Below are 20840 nucleotides of genomic sequence, written 5' to 3' on the forward strand. Positions count from 1 at the left end.
AGGCAGATTGTAGTGCAAATGTAATCTGTAGTGTTTCTACAAGAATCGGTGCCAGTGTTTTTTTCTAATTTAACACAATCCACATAGGAGTTTATCAGAAATAAGCAGGAGCAAAATTCATGGATAGTTTCATACACACTGTAGACAGAGGTTTTCCCAAAGTTCAGCCTTTACCCTTAGCACTTTAACCTAAGACTTTGATCTGAATGGTCAGTAGCAAGTGGGGAGATGGGGAAGTCCAATCGTATGATGATTCGTAGGATTGGATCTTTGCATCTATGGCCAGTTTAAGGGGCTAATCTGGAGGGTCCTGTAAATGGGAAAAGCTAAAGTTAATAGGAAGTTAAAAGTAAACAGGAAGCTAAAGTGCAAAAAAAATTGCCCCACCCTGTGTGAGAGGAGAAGATAAAACAAGTCCCACTGGTTATAGAGAGAGAGGAATATTCCGTTTCACTTCTTGTTCCTGATTTCAGTGATGGCGGCTGCTGATCTGAGAGCTGATCTGAGCTGCTCCATCTGCCTGAGCATTTATACTGATCCTGTATCCCTGCCGTGTGCCCATAACTTCTGCCAGGTCTGTATTGGGACAACATGGGACACCCAGGAGGGATCTGGGGCTTATTCCTGCCCTGAATGTAGAGCAGAGTATCAGGAGCGCCCTGCCCTGTACAGGAACAGAACTCTGGGTAACATAGCAGAGAGATTCCGTCCAACTGAGACAGAGTGTTTTGTACACAATGCGCTCCTAACACATTACTGCTATGAGCACCATGTCTGTATCTGTGTTTCCTGCGCCCTGGCCAGAGAGCACAGGGGCCACAGGGTGGAGCTGCTGAGTGAGGCCTCTGAAAGGACGATAGAGAGACTGAGGAGAGTTTTGGAGAACCTGAGGCCAGAGAGAGAGGAGACTGAGAGAGGAGCCCAGAGACTGCAGGAGCGCAGGAGAGAAGTGGCAGAAAAAGCAGCCGGTGAGACAGAGAGAGTCACTGCCCTGTTTAGAGACATCAGGGAACAGCTGGAAGCCCTAGAGAAGCGACTCCTGAGTGACATCTCCAGCCAGAAAGAGAAGCTCTCACTCACACTCACTGATCTGATGGAGCAGCTGGAAATAAAGAAGGACGAGCTGTCCAGGAAGATCCGTCACATTGAGGAGCTGTGCAACATGGCAGATCCACTCACTGTCCTACAGGAACGGGAATCACATGGAGCTGCAGATAATGAGGGGGGCAGAGAGAGACATGATATAAAGGTCCCTGCTGTAGGGGATCTGGATGTGGATCTGATCTCAGAGACATTACTCACAGGCTTAGCTGCCATTGGGACTGGGGTAAAGGGAAGGGTGATTCCTGGGCAGGAGGCTACAGACCTGTTACTGGATATAAACACGGCTGCTAATAATGTATCTGTATCAGGGGACAGGAAATCTGCTTCCTACTCACATACAGAACTACATTACCCACAAACCCCTGAGAGATTTCAGGGTCCTCAGGTTTTATGCACCAGGAGTTTCTCTTCAGGGCGACATTACTGGGAAGTGGAGGTCAGTAAAACAGGGGACTGGAGGGTAGGGGTGACCTATCCCAGTATAGAGAGGGGAGGGGATCAGTCCTGTATTGGTTATAATAATAAGTCCTGGTGTTTGTGCAGATGGAGTATTAATAATAGCTATATAATGACACATGACAGTAACAACACAAAGTTACCCCATATCCTTTCCTGTGGGAGAATCAGGATCTCATTGGACTATGAGGCCGGACGTCTGTCCTTTCATGAGCTGAGTGAGCCAATCAGACACTTACACACCTTCACTGCCACATTCACTGAGCCCCTTTATATAGGATGTGGGGTAGGGGGGGATGGTACCTGGGTGAGAATCATTAGTTAGGGAAGTGCCCAGCAGAAACCCATTACCAGAGTTGCCCTTTGCCCAGTGATGGCAGGGAGGGAAGGAAAGCAGGAGACACACTGATGTTGGCCAGTCTCTCTTGCACTTAGGCTTTCTGCAATTTAGTACTAGTGATGACCAAAATGTTTCACTGAGCTTCACCACAAAAATTACACCCAAATAAAAAAAAAAAAATTTGACATGCCGCAATACGCCACAAAAAGCATCCGACACCCATAGACTTTAATGCATTTTGTCAAATCGAAATGGGTCAGATGCACTCATCACTATTTTGCACCTGTGTTTGTAATTCAGCCCCAGAAACAACTAAATTCAATATTTAACCCACCATAGTAACAGGTATTTTATTTTTACAGTTAATACTATTTAGGATCTGGACTTTTTAACATTCCTTACAATACTGTATTTCCCTTCTCCTGAGGCCTAGCAAGTTACAACTCCCTATAACTCCCAGCCCAGCATGTTGTTATACCTCAATACAGTTTAATTGTTTGTGTTGCACCACCTACTAGTTTAGCTGAGAAATGTCTCTTTTAGTTTACCCTACTTTATCATGTGTAAATAGAGAAATGATCAGTATAAGCACCACCGGTACACAGTTCCCAGCTAGAGAAGCAAATCTGCAGTAACCCTTCCCTATCCAGCCTTCTGGCAGCAGCAATGGTAACTATTACTGATCCTCAGTACTGCTCTGTAATACGGGTGGTTATTTTATGTAACTTAACTTTGTGCTAGTTTATAATCTGGTTATATACCCTTGCCTCATGGCACCACTTTATCAGTCTTACCAACGCATATAGTTGTAGTTTCACACAGATGCCTCTCACCTTATGTACATTTATATGTTACTTTTTAAGTGAATCCTCATAGTGTATTAATGCAATTTGTAGTATATGATATGCTGTGTAGTTTTAGTAAGCACTTGTTAATAAAGCTGAAGCATTTTTTTAACAAATCTTTATCTGAGCTGTATATATAGAAACGTTAATCAAACAGGTTGTCACATGAGAAGTTGTGAGTTACAGTTGGTAGTACACACATCTGTGACAATGATCTTCTGCATTTTCCATCATATTTTCCATAACCTGTATGTTTGTTCTCATGTGCATGTTCTTTTCATTTGTTGTAATTAACTTGTTAAATAAAGAAAACTTTGTAAACCAAACTGTACATTTCTTCCATTGTTTTTCTACCTCTAGAGGGAGGGGGGGGGGGCCTTGTAGTCATTCATATTTACATAGTTACATAGTTACATAGTTACAAGTTAAGTTGAGTTGAAAAAGATCAAAGTCCATAAAATTCAACCCCTCCAAATGAACCCCAGTGCCCATACACACGCACACCCAGCCTTCCATATACTCATATACACTATATATACCCATATCTATACTAACTATAGAGTTTAGTGTCACAATAGCCTTTGTATTATGTCTGTCCAAGAAATCATCCAAGTCCCTCTTATAGTCATTAACTGAATCATCACCCGGCAGTGCATTCCCCAACCTCACTGTCCTCACTGTGATGAACCCCCTACTCTGTTCCTTTAAATGAAACTTCTTTTCCTCTAGTCTGAAGGGGAGGCCTCTGGTACGTGATTCTCTTTATGGGTAAAAAGGTCCCCTGCTATTTGTCTATAATGTCCTCTAATGTACTTGTAAAGTCTAATCATGTCCCCTCACAAGCGCCTTTTTTCCCCCAGAGAAAACAACCCCAACCTTGTCAGTCTCCCCTCATAATTTAACTCTTCCCTCCCTCTAACCAGTTTAGTTGCACTTAGTCTCTGCACTCTCTCCAGCTCATTTATATCCCTCTTAAGGACTGGAGTCCAAAACTGCCCCCATACTCCAGATGAGGCCTCACCAGGGACCTATAAAGAGACACAATTATGTTTCATCCCTTGAGTTAATGCCCTTTTTTATACAAGAACTTTATTTAGTAGCCACAGAATGACACTGCCCAGAATTAGACAACGTGTTATCTACAAAGACCCCAAGATCCTTCTCATTTAAGGAAACTCCCAACACACTGCCATTTAGTGTATAACTTGCATTTATATTATTTTTGCCAAAGTGCATAACCTGCATTTATCAACATTGAACCTCATTTTCCAGTTTGCTGCCCAGTTTTCCAGTTTAGACAAATCACTGTGCAAAGTGGCAGCATCCTGCATGGAACCTATAGTTCTGCACAATTTAGTCTCATCTGCACAAATAGAAACAGTACTTTCAATGGCCACCTCCAGGTCATTAATAAACAAGTTGAAAAGCAAGGGACCTAGTACAGAGCCCTGCGGTACTCCACTAACAACACTGGTCCAATTAGAAAATGTTCCATTTACCACCACTCTTTGTAGTCTATCTTTTAGCCAGTTCTCTATCCAGGTACAAATACTATGTTCCAGGCCAACATTCCTTCATTTAACCAGTAACCTTCTGTGTGACACTGTATCAAATGCTTTAGCAAAGTCTAAGTAAAGCATTTGATACAGTGCCACACAGAAGGTTACTGGTTAAATGAAGGAATGTTGGCCTGGAACATAGTATTTGTACCTGGATAGAGAACTGGTTAAAAGATAGAAGGATATTGTATTTCTTTTTGTTAATTACCCCTACATCCCAGGACCTGACCCCTAGTGCAGTTTCCCTATTATTTATTGATTGGGTTTGTGCCATATGTATAAATAGACTTGGAAAACTTGCTTCCATCTTTCTGTCCACTGGATTATAAAAAGCCACCATATCTGCCACAGATAAAGCTGTCCTTAATAATCGTGTAACCTCTTGAGTCTTCCATAGATCCTACTGAGAAATGGATCAAATAATGGATCAGCCAATTAGAACAGAATCTGCACCCGGATCACTCAACACTAACTTTAAACTTACATTTTGATTCCTAAGAAGAACATCAGCCTCTTTTTTTCTCCTGACAACTTCCTTGACTACTTGCTGGTCAGACTGGTGGGAAACTGACCAGCAGGTGGCGCTGTTGTAACAAAATTCATTCATATTAACAGTACATGTATCCCTTAATATCTTGGAATAAAAACAAAATAAATAATGAATGTAAATGACAAAAGTGCTTAGATTATGGGTTTATACCAGGATTGAGGAGTAAGTGATATAAAATAATTTTAAACAACACCAAAACACATTAAGTACTTAAAACCAACTCTGTGTTTTGGTGTTGTTTAAAATAGTTTATATAATTGGACACCCCGGATCCTTATAGTATCTATTCACCAATAGGGATTCAATATGTTAATTGTATTTGATACAAAATAAACGCTCTCAGCTCACCATTAGTTATTGGGGGGCTACAAAGTCATCAAGCTTTCTCTGAGGCTTCAGATTTGTTTCTTACCATGATGGACCGCAGCCCATACTGCAAAAAATGTTAAAATAGTCGTATTTATTGGTTTTCTTAAAAGGAAGTAGAAGGATCAAAAACGTATTTCAGGATCCAATGCACTTAATCACAGGCATAATTGTTACATTTGTGTTTAGCCTAATAAAGGCATTGATAACACCGCCATCTAGTGGTCAAATATAAAAACATCAAAATACACGCAGTACATTTATAATCCATGTTTGTACAAGTATATATAGAAGAAACCTTGGCAAACAAACAATATTTTCGAGTAAATACATTCATCCAGGTACCATCATCCGCCCATACCCAGAATGCAGCATGAAGGGGCTCAGTGAATGTGACAGTGAAGGTGTGTAAGTGTCTATTTATTTCTTTTTCTACTTATAATGATTAATTTATAATGATATTTAGAACTTTTTCTGACCAGCCCAACCTGCTCATTCCTTCCAGCTGTGACCAGACCCAGTCTAATGCTGGGAGTATTTACAATCTTACAGTTTTCTTAAACTTTATATTCCATATTCAAATGTATATACTCTAAAATATTGTTTGTTTGCCAAGGTTTCTTCTATATATACTTGTACAAACAAGGGGGCAAATTCACTAAGATGCGAAGCGCCGAACGCTAGCGTCAATTCGCTAGCGTTTGGCATTTTCGGTACTTTGCAAATTCACTAACGAACGCTGACGTAAATTCGCTAGTGTTACTTCACACACTTACGCCAGGCGAATTTTCGCTAGCGACGTAACTACGCAAATTCACTAACTTGCGCAGTGTACTGCACGCTACCATTTACGCCAGACTTCCTTCGCCACCTCAGACCTGGCGAAGCGCAATAGAGTAGATAGGGATTGTTTCCAAAAAAGTCAAATTTTTTTCTAAGTCCCAAAAAACGCTGGCGTGTTTTCTACATGTACTGCATGTATTTTGATGTTTTTATATTTGACCACTAGATGGCAGTGTTAGCAATGCCTTTATTAGGCTGAACACAGATGTAACAATTATGCCTGTGATTTAGTGCGTCCGATCCTTAGGTTTTTAATCCTTCCACCTATTTTTAAGAAAACCAATAAAAAAGATTTTTAACAAAAAACTATTTTAACATTTTTTGGAGTACGGCCTTGTGTCTGTAATGGTAAGAAACATAACTGAAGCCTCGGAGAAAGCTTGAGTTTCCCGTAAACTGTGCGGTTCCGTAGATACGGGAAGTCTGAATATACGTCCCTGTTATATGGAAAGAAGTAGAAGTGCACTGGGTATAGACTTCTCCTCACTGAGCTCTTGCTCCACCGCAGGGAGGGAAATACTAACAGGGAATTCACACACCTGTGCAGGGCAATTAGGTGATTTCATTGCACGAATAGGATCCGTTATCTGGAAACCGGTTATGGAGAAAGCTCTGAGTTATGCAAAGGCCGTCTCCCATAGACTCCATTATAATCAAATAATTCACATTTCTAAAACTGATTTCCTTCTTCTGTGTAATAAAACAGTCGCTTGTACTTGATCCCAACTAAGATATAATTAATCCTTATTGGAAGCAAAACCAACCTATTGGGTTTATTTAATATTTATATGATTTTCTAGTACAGGTATTAGATCGGTTATCCGGACACCCGTTATCCAGAAAGCTCAGAATACCGGAATAGCCGTCTCCCATAGGCTCCATTTTATCCAAATAATCCGAATTTATAAAACTGATTTCCTTTTTCTGTGTAATAATAAAACAGTCGCTTCTACTTGATCCCGACTAAGATATAATTAATCCTTATTGGAGGCAAAACCAGCCTATTGGCTTTATTTCATGTTTATATGATTTTCTAGTAGACTTAAAGGGATACTGTCATGGGAAAAAAAAATTCAAAATGAATCAGTTAATAGAGCTGCTCCAGCAGAATTCTGCACTGAAATCCATTTCTCAAAAGAGCAAACAGATTTTTTTATATTCAATTTTGAAATCTGACATGGGGCTAGACATATTGTCAATTTCCCAGCTGCCCCCAGTCATGTGACTTGTGCTCTGATAAACTTCAATCACTCTTTACTGCTGTACTGCAAGTTGGAGTGATATCCTCCCTCCAGCAGCCTAACAACAGAACAATGGGAAGGTAACCAGATAGCAGCTCCCTAACACAAGATAACAGCTGCCTGGTAGATCTAAGAACAACACTCAATAGTAAAATCAAGGTCTCACTGAGGCACATTCAGGTACATTGAGAAGGAAAAACAGCAGCCTGCCAGAAAGCATTTCTCTCCTAAAGTGCCGGCACAAGTCACATGACCAGGGGCAGCTGGGAAATTGACAAAATGTCTAGCCCCATGTCAGATTTCAAAATTGAATATAAAAAAATCTGTTTGCTCTTTTGAGAAATGGATTTCAGTGCAGAATTCTGCTGGAGCAGCTCTATTAACTGATGTGTTTTGAAAAAAAAAATGTTTTCCGATGACAGGATCCCTTTAAGGTATGAAGATCCAAATTACAGAAAGATCCTTTATCTGGAAACCCGTTATCCAGAAATCACCAAATTATGGAAAGGCCGTCTCCCATAGACTCAATTTTAATCACATAATTCACATTATTAAAACTGATTTCCTTTTTCTGTGTAATAATAAAACAGTCGCTTGTACTTGATCCCAACTAAGATATAATTAATCCTTATTGGAGGCAAAACCAGCCTATTGGGTTTATTTAGTGTTTATTTGATTTTCTAGTACAGGTATTAGATCGGTTATCCCGACACCCGTTATCCAGAAAGCTCAATATGGCCGTCTCCCATAGACTCCATTTTATCCAAATAATCTGAATTTATAAAACTGATTTCCTTTTTCTGTGTAATAATAAAACAGTTCATTGTACTTGATCCCAACTAAGATATAATTAATCCTTATTGGAGGCAAAACCAGCCTATTGGCTTTATTTAAAGGGGTTTGAGTTAACTGTTAGTCTGACGTATATATTTCAATAAAAAAAACATTATAACTTTAGGAAACAATTGTAACTTGGTAGTTTGGAGTACAACGATATATTTACCCGTTTTTGATTCACCAGAATCTGTTCTTTCTAATAATGTTTAGTTTTTTAGGGTAAATCTACTGTTAGTGGAATGTTTGGCCTTGAAATCAGAAGTATGTCGTTTTGTGGAGCGGTGCTTTGGGAATTTGCAATTGTACTGCTTGTAGATTTTCATCTATACAAGTGAGAAATCAATAAAACTATATATATTTGGTATTCCCGCGTTCAGGAGACATAGACCTTTCCAAATCGGCTGTGTTCTCGTACATAAAATAAATGATGTTTCTGATATATGTGATTGTTCTTTGTGAAACATGATTTTTTTCATTTAATTAGACATTTGGAAACCTGTATTTTTTACAGAAGTGGAATTACACCTAAATTCTTGCCTATTTTGAAATCTCAGGTTGTCCTGAAATAAAACAATACCGTATATACTCGAGTATAAGCCGAGTTTTTCAGACCTCAAAATATGCTGAAAAACTCTACCTCGGCTTATACTCGGGTCAAGCGTCTAAGAATAGTCGCCAGCGCCTAAGAATAGTCGCCTCATCCAAGAATAGTCACTGGCGTCCGAGAATAGTCCCCAAGAATATTCGCCGGCATCCAAGAATGGTCGCCGGCATCCAAAAACGAGATGCCGGCACCTCCGATGGGAGCAGAAACACTCAATTTTTTGATTGAAACTTACCAGAAGCTGCTGCATTTCTCACACTCGGCTTATACTCGAGTCAATAAGCTTTCCCAGTTTTTGGAGGTAAAATTAGGTACCTCGGCTTATACTCGGGACGGCTTATACTCGAGTATATACGGTATATTGTTTTCCCGGGTCAACTAAAAGATCCCCCCCCCCCAAGAAACTTAAAGTGAAAGAGTACAAAATGTAGATGTTAGCCTTTAGGACAAAATGGCTGGCAGGGAAAGGGTTAAAGGAGAACCATCCCTTTAATGTTTATATGATTTTTTTGTAGACTTAAAGGGGTTGTTCCCCTTTAAATGAACTGTTAGTAGGATGTAGAGAGGGATATTCTGAGACAAGTTGCAATTGGTTTTCATTTTTTATTAGTTGTGGTTTTTGAGTTATTTAGCTTTTTATTCAGCAGCTCTCCAGTTTGTAATTTCAGCAGTCTGGTTGCTAGGGTCCACATTCCCCTAGCAACCATGCATTGATTTGAATAAGAGACTGGAATATGAATAAGAGAGGCCTGAATAGAAAGAGGAGGAATAAAACAATTAAATTACAGAGTATTTATTAGCTGGGATTCCAGCAGTGACAGTAGTGCAGAGAGAGAGTTCAGTGAATCCCAGTGGAAATGATTGAAAGTCACGGTGTGAGGCTGAGAGAGAGTGAGAGAGACTAAGGAAGAAGGAAAGTTTAGGAGAGAAGCTGCAGATTTCCCTCCTCAGGAATCAGACACAACCATCTCACCCTTGTTCCTGTAGTACAACACCCCCGCACATCCCCGCACATGTGGGTTCTTCCAAAGGTAGGTCACGTGACTGGGACGTTGCCAAAGTCCGTGAGGAAAACAGGAAGTATCTCCTGCCCGACAACTACATTCCCCACAATGCACCGCTGCCTCCCTCGCTCTCTCTCTCTCCCACATTGACTCCAGTGGACAACAAGCCCGCCCACCCCACGTGACTGAAAGTTGGAGCAGCTCAGCGTCTCCTCAATTGTTGCTCGTTTGCTCCGTGCGGGTGAGTGTCGTGTGGGAGGAGGGGAACGCGGGTTGTTTTTTTGGGGAAGGAAGGGCCGCGGTTTGTGTGTGTTACTGTGTATGTAAATATATGTGTGTGTGTTTATAGGGAGGCAGCACAGGGGCTGTTGCTGTGTGAGTACAACGTGTTCACTTTGGGGGTCACGAGTTGGTTTTGGGGTTCAGGGCGGTTTATGGGTCACTGGGGCTGATATTGTGAATGGGAACAGTCTGGGGTGTTTCCTGGCGGGTTCAGGGGCCCCACAATGTGTGAGAAGGTCCCAGTCACTGACATGAGCCTCAGCTGTGTGTGGGGGGCAGCACAGGGTTACGGGGGGCTGGGGCTGTCCCTAATATAAAGGAGTGGGTGCTGGGGTGTTGCTATTGGCTGAGAGATGGTTACATTCCCATGTGCCCCCCCACTGTGTGCAGAGATCAGGTGATCACTAGTGATTGGGGGCGGAGTATCGGGGGCACGTGGGGGGACATTACACACAATTATGTACCTGGGGTACAGGGGACCTGTATGAGCTGTGACTAATGTCCCCCCAGTAACCTGTGTGTTATAACCTCTGTATTCAATAATGTCCCCCCCCCAGTAACCTGTGTGTTATAACCTCTGTATTCAATAATGTCCCCCCCAGTAACCTGTGTGTTATACCCTCTGTATTCAATAATGTCCCCCCCCCAGTAACCTGTGTGTTATAACCTCTGTATTCAATAATGTCCCCCCCAGTAACCTGTGTGTTATAACCTCTGTATTCAATAATGTCCCCCCCCCAGTAACCTGTGTGTTATACCCTCTGTATTCAATAATGTCCCCCCCAGTAACCTGTGTGTTATACCCTCTGTATTCAATAATGTCCCCCCCCAGTAACCTGTGTGTTATAACCTCTGTATTCAATAATGTCCCCCCCCAGTAACCTGTGTGTTATACCCTCTGTATTCAATAATGTCCCCCCCAGTAACCTGTGTGTTATAACCTCTGTATTCAATAATGTCCCCCCCAGTAACCTGTGTGTTATAACCTCTGTATTCAATAATGTCCCCCCCCAGTAACCTGTGTGTTATACCCTCTGTATTCAATAATGTCCCCCCCCCAGTAACCTGTGTGTTATACCCTCTGTATTCAATAATGTCCCCCCCAGTAACCTGTGTGTTATACCCTCTGTATTCAATAATGTCCCCCCCAGTAACCTGTGTGTTATACCCTCTATTCAATAATGTCCCCCCCAGTAACCTGTGTGTTATACCCTCTGTATTCAATAATGTCCCCCCCAGTAACCTGTGTGTTATACCCTCTGTATTCAATAATGTCCCCCCAGTAACCTGTGTGTTATACCCTCTGTATTCAATAATGTCCCCCCAGTAACCTGTGTGTTATACCCTCTGTATTCAATAATGTCCCCCCCCAGTAACCTGTGTGTTATACCCTCTATTCAATAATGTCCCCCCCCAGTAACCTGTGTGTTATACCCTCTGTATTCAATAATGTCCCCCCCAGTAACCTGTGTGTTATACCCTCTGTATTCAATAATGTCCCCCCCAGTAACCTGTGTGTTATACCCTCTGTATTCAATAATGTCCCCCAGTAACCTGTGTGTTATACCCTCTGTATTCAATAATGTCCCCCCAGTAACCTATGTGTTATACCCTCTGTATTCAATAATGTCCCCCCCAGTAACCTGTGTGTTATACCCTCTGTATTCAATAATGTCCCCCAGTAACCTGTGTGTTATACCCTCTGTATTCAATAATGTCCCCCCCCAGTAACCTGTGTGTTATACCCTCTATTCAATAATGTCCCCCCCCCAGTAACCTGTGTGTTATACCCTCTATTCAATAATGTCCCCCCCCCAGTAACCTGTGTGTTATACCCTCTGTATTCAATAATGTCCCCCCAGTAACCTGTGTGTTATACCCTCTGTATTCAATAATGTCCCCCCAGTAACCTGTGTGTTATACCCTCTGTATTCAATAATGTCCCCCCCAGTAACCTGTGTTATACCCTCTGTATTCAATAACCTGTGTGTTATGCCCTCTGTATTCAATAATGTCCCCCCCAGTAACCTGTGTTATACCCTCTGTATTCAATAACCTGTGTGTTATACCCTCTGTATTCAATAATGTCCCCCCCAGTAACCTGTGTGTTATACGCTCTGTATTCAATAATGTCCCCCCCAGTAACCTGTGTGTTATACCTCTGTATTCAATAATGTCCCCCCCCAGTAACCTGTGTGTTATAACCTCTGTATTCAATAATTCCCCCCCCCAGTAACCTGTGTGTTATACCCTCTGTATTCAATAATGTCCCCCCCAGTAACCTGTGTGTTATACCCTCTGTATTCAATAATGTCCCCCCCCAGTAAGCTGTGTTCTACCTCTGTATTCAATAATGCCCCCCCCAGTAACCTGTGTTATACCCTCTGTATTCAATAATGTCCCCCCCAGTAACCTGTGTTTTACCCTCTGTATTCAATAATGTCCCCCCCAGTAACCTGTGTGTTATACCCTCTGTATTCAATAATGTCCCCCCCCCAGTAACCTGTGTGTTATACCCTCTGTATTCACTGTATCACCTGGCGGCAAATCCCTCGCTGCTTCTAAACTGCCAGTTGGAAAACAGACGCAGTGTTTTGGCTTTATTATAAAGTCACACAAAGTTTCCTCGGGGGGGAGGGAGAGTATTTGGAGGAGATTAGTCGCCAGAAGGAGAGGTGATATATCGTGGGTAACTGATAAAAGCTTCTGTGGCGGTTTTGTTACAATTCTTATCTCTCACTGTCATTAAACCAAGCCCCACCCAGGCCAAACGAGAGGATCCTTCATTAGGCCTTGTAATTATCTTTATAAATAGTCTGTGGCCTTCCCGTCTGTACTTGGCACCTGCTGACAGCCGCATGACTTTCTTGGCAGGACTCTGCCCTCCCTCCCAGTGTTAGAGATTGGGAATCTGCCCGTGTCTTCTCTCACTGCTGACTCTCCTCCTCCTCCTCCTCCTCCTCCTGGAACAGAGAGAGACTTGGGGTAAGGACACACAGGCAGATTCGGAGAGATTAATCGCACCGGCGACAAATCTCCTCTTCTTTTGTGGCGACAATCTCCCCGAACTGCCTTCCCGCCGGCTATAATGAAAAATCACCAGCGGGATGGCACTTGCGTCGATTCATTTTTCGAAGTGGCATGGAGTTTCCTCGTGAGTCAACTTTGGGCGACTTCGGAAAATGAAGTGCCATCCCGCTAACGATTTTTCATTATAGCCGGCAGGAAGGCAGTTCGGGGAGATTTTGCCAGGGCGACTAATCTCCCAAAATCAGCCCGTATACCCTTAATAATACTAGTATGGGACTTATTATCCAGAATGCTCAGGACCAGCCATTTTTTCTGGATAAAGAATCTTTCCATTATTTTTATATTCATACATTAAGTCTACTAGGAAATCATATAAACATGAAATAAACCCAATAGGCTGGTTTTGCCTCCAATAAGGATTAATTATATCTTCGTTGGGATCAAGTACAAGCTACTGTTTTATTACACAGTAAAAGGAAATCATTTTTAAAAATGTGAATTATTTCATTATAATGCAGTTTATGGGAGACGGCCTTTCTGTAATTCGGAGCTTTCTTGGTAACAGGTTTCCGATTAACAGGTCCCATACATATACAAATATGTATTAACAGATACAATGGTGTTCAAAGGCATCAAATATGAGTGATTTCTTCCTTCTGTATTTTAATTTGGTGACATTTGTTATAATAAAAACTTTCAGTTTTGTCTGGCTGAATAACCACGTTTTCGTGATATTTTTATGTACAAGCTATGAGCAAACTTAGACGACTGTTCCTGCTGAATTGAGTTTTATCTTTAAACAAAGTATAGATTTATGTTTTTCCTACAGAAGCAATATAAGCAACTTGGGTTACACTGAAGCAAATGTGAATTAATAATCTAATTATCTTTTAATATTTCCTTTAGCGTAAAATCAGACTCCATTTAAAATAAGGGTGTAGTAGTCGGTTAAAACAAAATTACTTTCAAGCCTTGAAATTGGAATGAGCTGGATGAGGAAATGAAATATGACTCCATGTTTGCGTTGTTATAATAAACTGAAATGCAATGATGGAGCCTTTGTGTTAATAATTCCTCTCCTTTTCCATGCTGTTGCTTGTTCGGATAACCGGAAAGAATGGAAGTTGAACTTAGAGGGCATTACATAGCGAAAACAGGGTTTCATTTGATGCCCTTTTCTTTGGATTCTAGTAGTGATACACTGAATCCTTTATGTAGGAGTCCGCTGAATGCTTTGTGAAAGATTTGGCCGAATATCGAACCAAATCGTATTATGTGTCTATGCAAATGCAAAGTAGGGAAAAAGTAGAAATTAAATATATTTCCTTGTTTTGTGACGAAAAGTTGTGTGTTTTCTCTTTCCACCACTAATTTGCATATTCCGATTTGATTCAGCCGAATCCCGAACCAAATTGCGCATTCAGTGCATCCCTAGTTTCTATGATCACTGCCCTAGCAACCTGGATGTTGTTTGAATGTAGGGTGGTAGGAGAGGGACTTGATGGAGAAATCACTTATAGAGAAGAAATAATCACCATGCCACTTTAGGGTTATAAAACAGGTAGAGGAATGGCATTTCCTTCCATAGATAACAAATTGTAAATTTACTTTTCTTTTATTTTAGGTAAGATTAAGGATCTGCTTCTCTGGAGATGTTGTCCATGTCCTGCAAGTTATTTTGACTTTTAATTTACCTCTGCCCATCAATAAGGGGGCAACCAGCAATCCAGCTACAATGTATACATTCCTACCAGAGAATATCACACCAGTGAAACAAAAAGCATCTAAAGAACAGAAGTCTATGATCGGCGCCATCATCCTGGGCCTGATCTTGGTTATCGCAGCTGTGGTCTCCTGGTGTTACTACTCCGTCTCCCTTCGCAAAGCAGAGCGTTTAAAGACTGAGCTGTTGGATCTAAGAAAAGATGGCTTCGTTATACGCAACCAACAAGGCAGACAGGTTTTCCGGGTCACTTTTGAGTCTGGGGTTTTGGATTTGGAGTCTTGTTCAAAGTATGGGGATATTTTAACCTGCACCAAATCAGATAAAGGGAAACTGAACTTCTTCATCCAGACTGTCAATCCCAAAGATACCGTCATGTGCTACAGAGTCAGATGGGAAGAATTTGTGGAGGACACAGAGGTCCAGCATACAATGTATTGGGATGATGCTCATTGGTATGGAGGGGCGGAAATGAGCACCCAACACTGGCCAATTAAACTCTTCGGATATCAAGAGCCCAAACCTTTTGTGACCAGTGACGTTTATTCTTTCAGAGACCGATTTGGGGGAATACTCGAGAGGTACTGGCTCTCGTCAAATGCAGCGGCTATTAAAATAAATGACTCTGTACCTTTCCATCTTGGCTGGAACAGCACAGAAAAATCTCTTTTCTTTGAAGCAAGATATAAAGACTCCCCCTACAAAGCTGCACCTGGACACCATCCCTTCCCAGAACTTAGCTACAGGGTTTGTGTGGGCTCCGACGTCACCTCAATCCATAAGTACATGGTGAGGAGGTATTTTAACAAACCCATGAAGATACCTGCAGAAAACAACTTTAAATACCCTATATGGTCTACTTGGGCCTTGTATAAAACTGATATTGACCAGGACAAGTTGCTGCGCTTTGCAGAAAAGATTAAGAAAAACAAATTTAACTACAGTCACATAGAAATAGATGATATGTACTCCAAAACGTACGGGGACTTTGATTTTGATCCCGTCAAGTTTCCAAATGCAACAGAAATGTTTGCAAAGATGAAGGAAGACGGCTTTAATGTGACTCTTTGGATTCATCCATTTATCAATTACAACTCTTCCAATTTTGGAGTGGGCATAGAAAGGGAACTGTTTGTTAAGGAGCCAAACGGTCGGCTTCCAGCAATGGTCCAGTGGTGGAACGGTATCGGGGCTATACTTGATTTTACCAACCCCAATGCAAGAGACTGGTTCCAGAACAACCTAAAAAGGCTCAGGACTAAATATGGAATTTCATCTTTTAAGTTTGATGCTGGGGAGACCAGTTATCTACCTGAACAGTTTAGCACCTACCGACCTCTGTCTGATCCGAGCATGTTTAGTCGGAGGTACACTGAAATGGCCATTCCCTTTTATGACCGTGCCGAGGTGAGGGTTGGCTACCAATCACAGAACATATCTTGCTTTTTCAGAATTATTGATCGAGATTCTGTTTGGGGATATGAACTGGGGCTAAAGTCACTGATACCTACAGTTCTCACCATAAGCATGCTGGGATACCCTTTTATCCTGCCTGATATGATTGGAGGGAACATCTACACCAATGGTACACTGAATCCTGACAAGATTCCTGACCGGGAGCTGTACATCAGATGGTTGGAGCTCTCTGCTTTTATGCCATCTATGCAGTTCTCTGTGCCCCCTTGGCTTTATGACCAAGAGGTGATTGAAATTGCTCAGAAGTTCACCCAGATACATGCTACACTAGTAGCCCCCCTATTACTGGAGCTGGCTGGAGAAGTTACTGACACCGGAGATCCCATCATTAGACCCATCTGGTGGATCTCTCCCAACGATGAAACTGCACATAAAATAGATTCTCAGTTCCTCATAGGAGACACCTTGATGGTGGCACCAGTCTTGGAGCCGGGGAAGCAGGAAAGGGATGTCTACCTTCCAGAAGGCCATTGGAGGAGTTACAAAGGGGAATACTTCCAATCAACTCCTGTCCTTCTTACAGACTACCCAGTGGATTTAGATGAAGTTGCCTATTTCATTTGGGTATCAGAAGAAAAAGTCAACACTTAGTATTAAGCTCTGCATTGAGTGAAAGACGTTTGTTAACCTTGGATACACATTGTGCAGATCTAACTTCGTATCACCTGGATCTCATGCAACTTTCTCTGCATTCTGGGTTGGTGTGTTTTTGTTTTTATTGTGGGTTATTGGCAAAATGTAGGGCTTAGGGTACCCCTTTGTGGATTTAAATATTGGTCTTTGAGCTTAGTGTAAGCACAGTGCTTTGCTCCTATAGATTTCAAAGAACAGTACCATACATATCTGGGCCTGCTTATTAGGTCCCAAAAGGGTAAATGGAGGGCTGCTCTCCATTGTATCATGCATTAGGGGAGTGTCACATGGGGCTGGTTTTTTTTTTTTTTTTTTTTTTTTTTTTTTTTTTTAGGTATGCAGGCCATCCACTTGCCTCTGGTCATTTGTCTGGCAGCACCCACAGGCACTTCATCTGTATGTTTTTGTATGTGTCTGTATAAGTATGCATTTTTGTGCTGTGTGTCTGCACCCAGTCACTGTGCTTGCGGGTGCAGACATACGAACAAGCAAAACCAGTGGATCGGCTGAGTCTTTCAGGCCAAAAATCACCCCTATGTTAGCAAAACCCTTACTCAAATCGACTTTCATTTAGACAAATGAATTGTTACAAATTACAAAGCTAAAGTTTTTGATTTTACTATTATTAATGTTCATTTAAGGTTATGTTAGGACTCTATTGCCATCTCTCTATCATTTGGTAACAGGATGATAAAAGTCTTGGAATATAGGGGCACAACTTCATGTATGCTGCCTTGAATTGCAATATGTAGGGAGGGGTGTGTGTGTTTATCTTCAGCAGAGGATTCAATAAGGGAATATCTCCAGTACAGCCCTCAGCTCTGTAATAAGCTGATCTCTGGAGAATGTATCAGTTGTTGGCTCATCTAACATATGGGACACTAGGGAACACTAGAGTAGATATAGATCGTTTTCCTTGGGAAACTGGGGACATATTTGGCTCCCTGAATACTATCTGCTATCTCCTCATGTGGTGGGGGCCCAGACTGGATCTTTTAAAATGAATGTACCTGTGTTCAGTCGAACCCAGGCTGAACAGTTGGAGGCGACTTTGCAGTTATCCATACAACCCTGACTATTATTGGACTGTTTGTCCTTACATTAACTTTGTACAAGTACATTTTCTCGGTGAACCTACATAGAAAAGAGCTGCTCTTGAGACTTCACTGGAAGACGGAAGGTCTAAAGATTACTTATGTGCCAAAATGATGGATAACTAGTCTCAACTCTCTTGCACTTGTCTATAAAATGTATCACTTGCTGGAAATGTGATTTTTGTTGTACAGTCGTATAATTGATTGGAATCGAGCAATTGTCCGGTGGTGCTGAAAGCCTGGATACCAAGGAGCTGTGCAGTGTTTGGCCACGTTTCTACTTTTACTCGCTTTTCAGACCAACAACCTGATTAAAAAATTAAGCTCCTCTTCACTTTCTCATCTGTTGGTCCTCCATGCACTGACTGACTGATGCTGCATCACCATATAACAATTTCAACTCATCGTCAAACTGACCTGTATCCAGGGAATATCAATGTGTTTGAGCCGTCCAGACAGCATGCCGGTACTGAAAGTAGTATCTTTATATCCAGCATAACTCGTACAATTGTGATACCTGTCCCCCCAATGTTTTCATGTGATTGCACATTGTTGCCTTTGGTCTCTTCTGGCAGAGTGTAGACTATAACATGCGGATATCATGTCGTTGGCAGTTGTAAGCGTATTGCAACTAAGCTGCACATCTTTATTTTATGCTATTAATCCCTTTGCTCTTTCCTTGTGCCTTATTAGCCATGTAGAAGGTGCCAAGCATGAATGGATTGCCTGGCACAGGACTGGACATGAGAATATATAAGGAAGCTGGGAAAACTCTTCACTATTTAATAGTAAATAAAAGCTCATAAGGAACTTACAATCTGTTACTAACCAAAGAAATCCCCACCCTTCTACAGCCCACTTATTTGTTCTAAGATACTTTGTTATACAATCTAAGCCTGAATATACTGCCCTGCCATCTCTCAACCAGACAGTTATTTGGGGTCTTGCCAGATTCTTGCCACGTTTGACGTCTGTGCAGCCATTTTGACCCAGATCATTGGAAGCCCAGCAGCCGCCCTTACTGTGGAATGAGTATCCTGTTCCTGAACTTGTGTGTTTGAACTTGTGTGCCTGAGAGTGTTTATCTTCTTGTTTGTTGTATGGAACCTTCAGAGCCAGTTTGGGGTGCATGTAGCTCTGCAAATAGTTGCAACAGATTCTTGCCTCTATCTGTCTTACACCCAAGGTTGTGGGCTCTGTTTGAAGGATAAGTAAACTTTTAATGTAAGTGAATGTAAAATTGATGAGGAAGCTATTCTAAGCACTTTTGTAAATTTACTTGTAAATTGAATGAATTTTGTTACAACAGCACCACCTGCTGGTCATTTTCCCACCAGTCTGACCAGCAAGTAGTCAAGGAAGTTGTCAGGAGAAAGAAAGAGGCTGATGTTCTTCTGCTTAGGAATAAAATTAGAAACCTTTCTCACATCTTTCCTAAGCAGAAGAACATCAGCCTCTTTCTTTCTCCTGACAACTTCCTTGACTACTTGCTGGTCAGACTGGTTGGAAAATGACCAGCAGGTGGCGCTGTTGTAACACAATTCATTCATATTAACAGTACATGTATCCCTTAATATCTTGGAATAAAAACAAAATAAATAATGAATGTGAATGACAAAAGTGCATAGAATAGCCCCCTCAATCAGTTTTACATTCATTAATTTTAAAGGTTTACTTATTCTATAACCAGTCTGTGCCCTGGAACATGTGATATCTTTTAACAATACACTTTATTCATTGTTTAATGAAGGAATGGATTAATGTGTCTTTAGTGGCTTCATTGTTAGGCCCTAAAGATGGTGCTGAACTACCAGGTTTCCAGGGCATGCTGGGAATTCATCATTACCTGGAGGCTATGGGTGCAAACCGTTGCTTTTAATTTGCTCTGTCTGCCTATACACAGGATAAGCTCTGTGCCCATAATGAGGAATTTATTGCACTTTTTTTATGTAATGTTGGGTATTAATCTGTTTGTTCCTATAATAATTGCAATTTTGAGCTGCAGCTTCACTTGACGGGTGAGTTGTATTTGTATAGCAGGATTAGTTCATGTCCTTCCCTTTTCCCATGCCTCCTGCCTCCCTGTCTCTCAACCTTCTCTCCTCCCCAATGGCAGAAAGCAATGTTAATAATATAAATGAGAAGCAAGTAGAGATGGTCACATAGGAAATAGGAGAAAGAATCCAATTGATTGCAGATGAAATACTTCTATACATAGTTGTTACCTGTTATTGAATGGAGACATCACCCAGATGTGAAAGAGCTGTTGTATAAATCACAATAGGGACACTCACTCTTTAAAGGAGAAGGAAAGGCAAAAACTAAGTAAGCTTTATCAGAAAGGTCTATATAAATACAGTAATGCTGCTCTGAGTCCTCTGGCAAAAGAAACGCCACATTTCTTTCCTTCTATTGTGTACTCATGGGCTTCTGTATCAGACTTCCTGTTTTCAGCTTAAACCTCCAGGGCTTGGGCATGCTCAGTTTGCTCCTATCTCCCTCCCCTTCCTGCTGTAATCTAAGCCCAGAGCTATGAGTGAGCAGGGAAAGACTCGGGCAGGAAGTGATGTCACACCGAGCTTATATGGCAGCTGCTATCCTAAACAAACCGAGACAGTGTCTAGAGCTGTTTACTCAGGTATGGTAAAGCATTCTGCAGAATAAATATAGTGTTATAGCTTGCACTATTGTGGCTAATCTGTTGGCAATAAACTGTCTTGGAGCTTTCTTTCTCCTTTTAGCTAGCCAGTGATTCCCTCTATATTAGCTCAATGTATGTGCAGCACCAACTGGTAACATTGGAGGTATGAGCACCCACAGATATGTGTATGTTATGGAACATGTATTCTTATC

At 41.5% G+C, this 20840-nt stretch overlaps 2 protein-coding genes across 3 annotated transcripts in view; both read left to right on the forward strand.

Moving 5' to 3' along the window:
- Positions 1–453: 453 nt before the first annotated feature.
- The window catches only part of LOC108704993 (E3 ubiquitin-protein ligase TRIM39), a 54080-nt gene continuing 33693 nt past the window's right edge, over positions 454–20840 (forward strand). The window contains exon 1 of the mRNA XM_041580708.1: positions 454–702. Coding sequence (XP_041436642.1) covers positions 476–702 — 227 coding nt within the window. The 5' untranslated portion in view covers positions 454–475. The remainder of the gene's footprint in view (positions 703–20840) is intronic.
- myorg.S (myogenesis regulating glycosidase (putative) S homeolog) lies at positions 9835–19088 on the forward strand. 2 transcript variants are annotated; one of them, XM_018241735.2, is made up of 2 exons: positions 9835–9990; positions 14686–19088. In XM_018241735.2, the coding sequence occupies exon 2, from the start codon at positions 14797–14799 to the stop codon at positions 16849–16851; it is 2055 nt and encodes a 684-aa protein (XP_018097224.1). In that variant the 5' UTR covers positions 9835–9990; positions 14686–14796; the 3' UTR covers positions 16852–19088. The 2 variants fall into 2 exon arrangements, with proteins under 2 accessions (XP_018097224.1, XP_018097225.1); XM_018241736.2 differs by lacking the exon at positions 9835–9990 and adding an exon at positions 10022–10124.

Source organism: Xenopus laevis, chromosome 1S (genome assembly GCF_017654675.1).
Source record: "Xenopus laevis strain J_2021 chromosome 1S, Xenopus_laevis_v10.1, whole genome shotgun sequence".
Taxonomy (NCBI): Eukaryota; Metazoa; Chordata; class Amphibia; order Anura; family Pipidae; genus Xenopus; species Xenopus laevis.

Coding starts and splice junctions, on each gene's coding strand:
- myorg.S (XM_018241735.2), top strand. CDS start 14,797: ATGTATACATTCCTACCAGAGAATATCACACCAGTGAAACAAAAAGCA.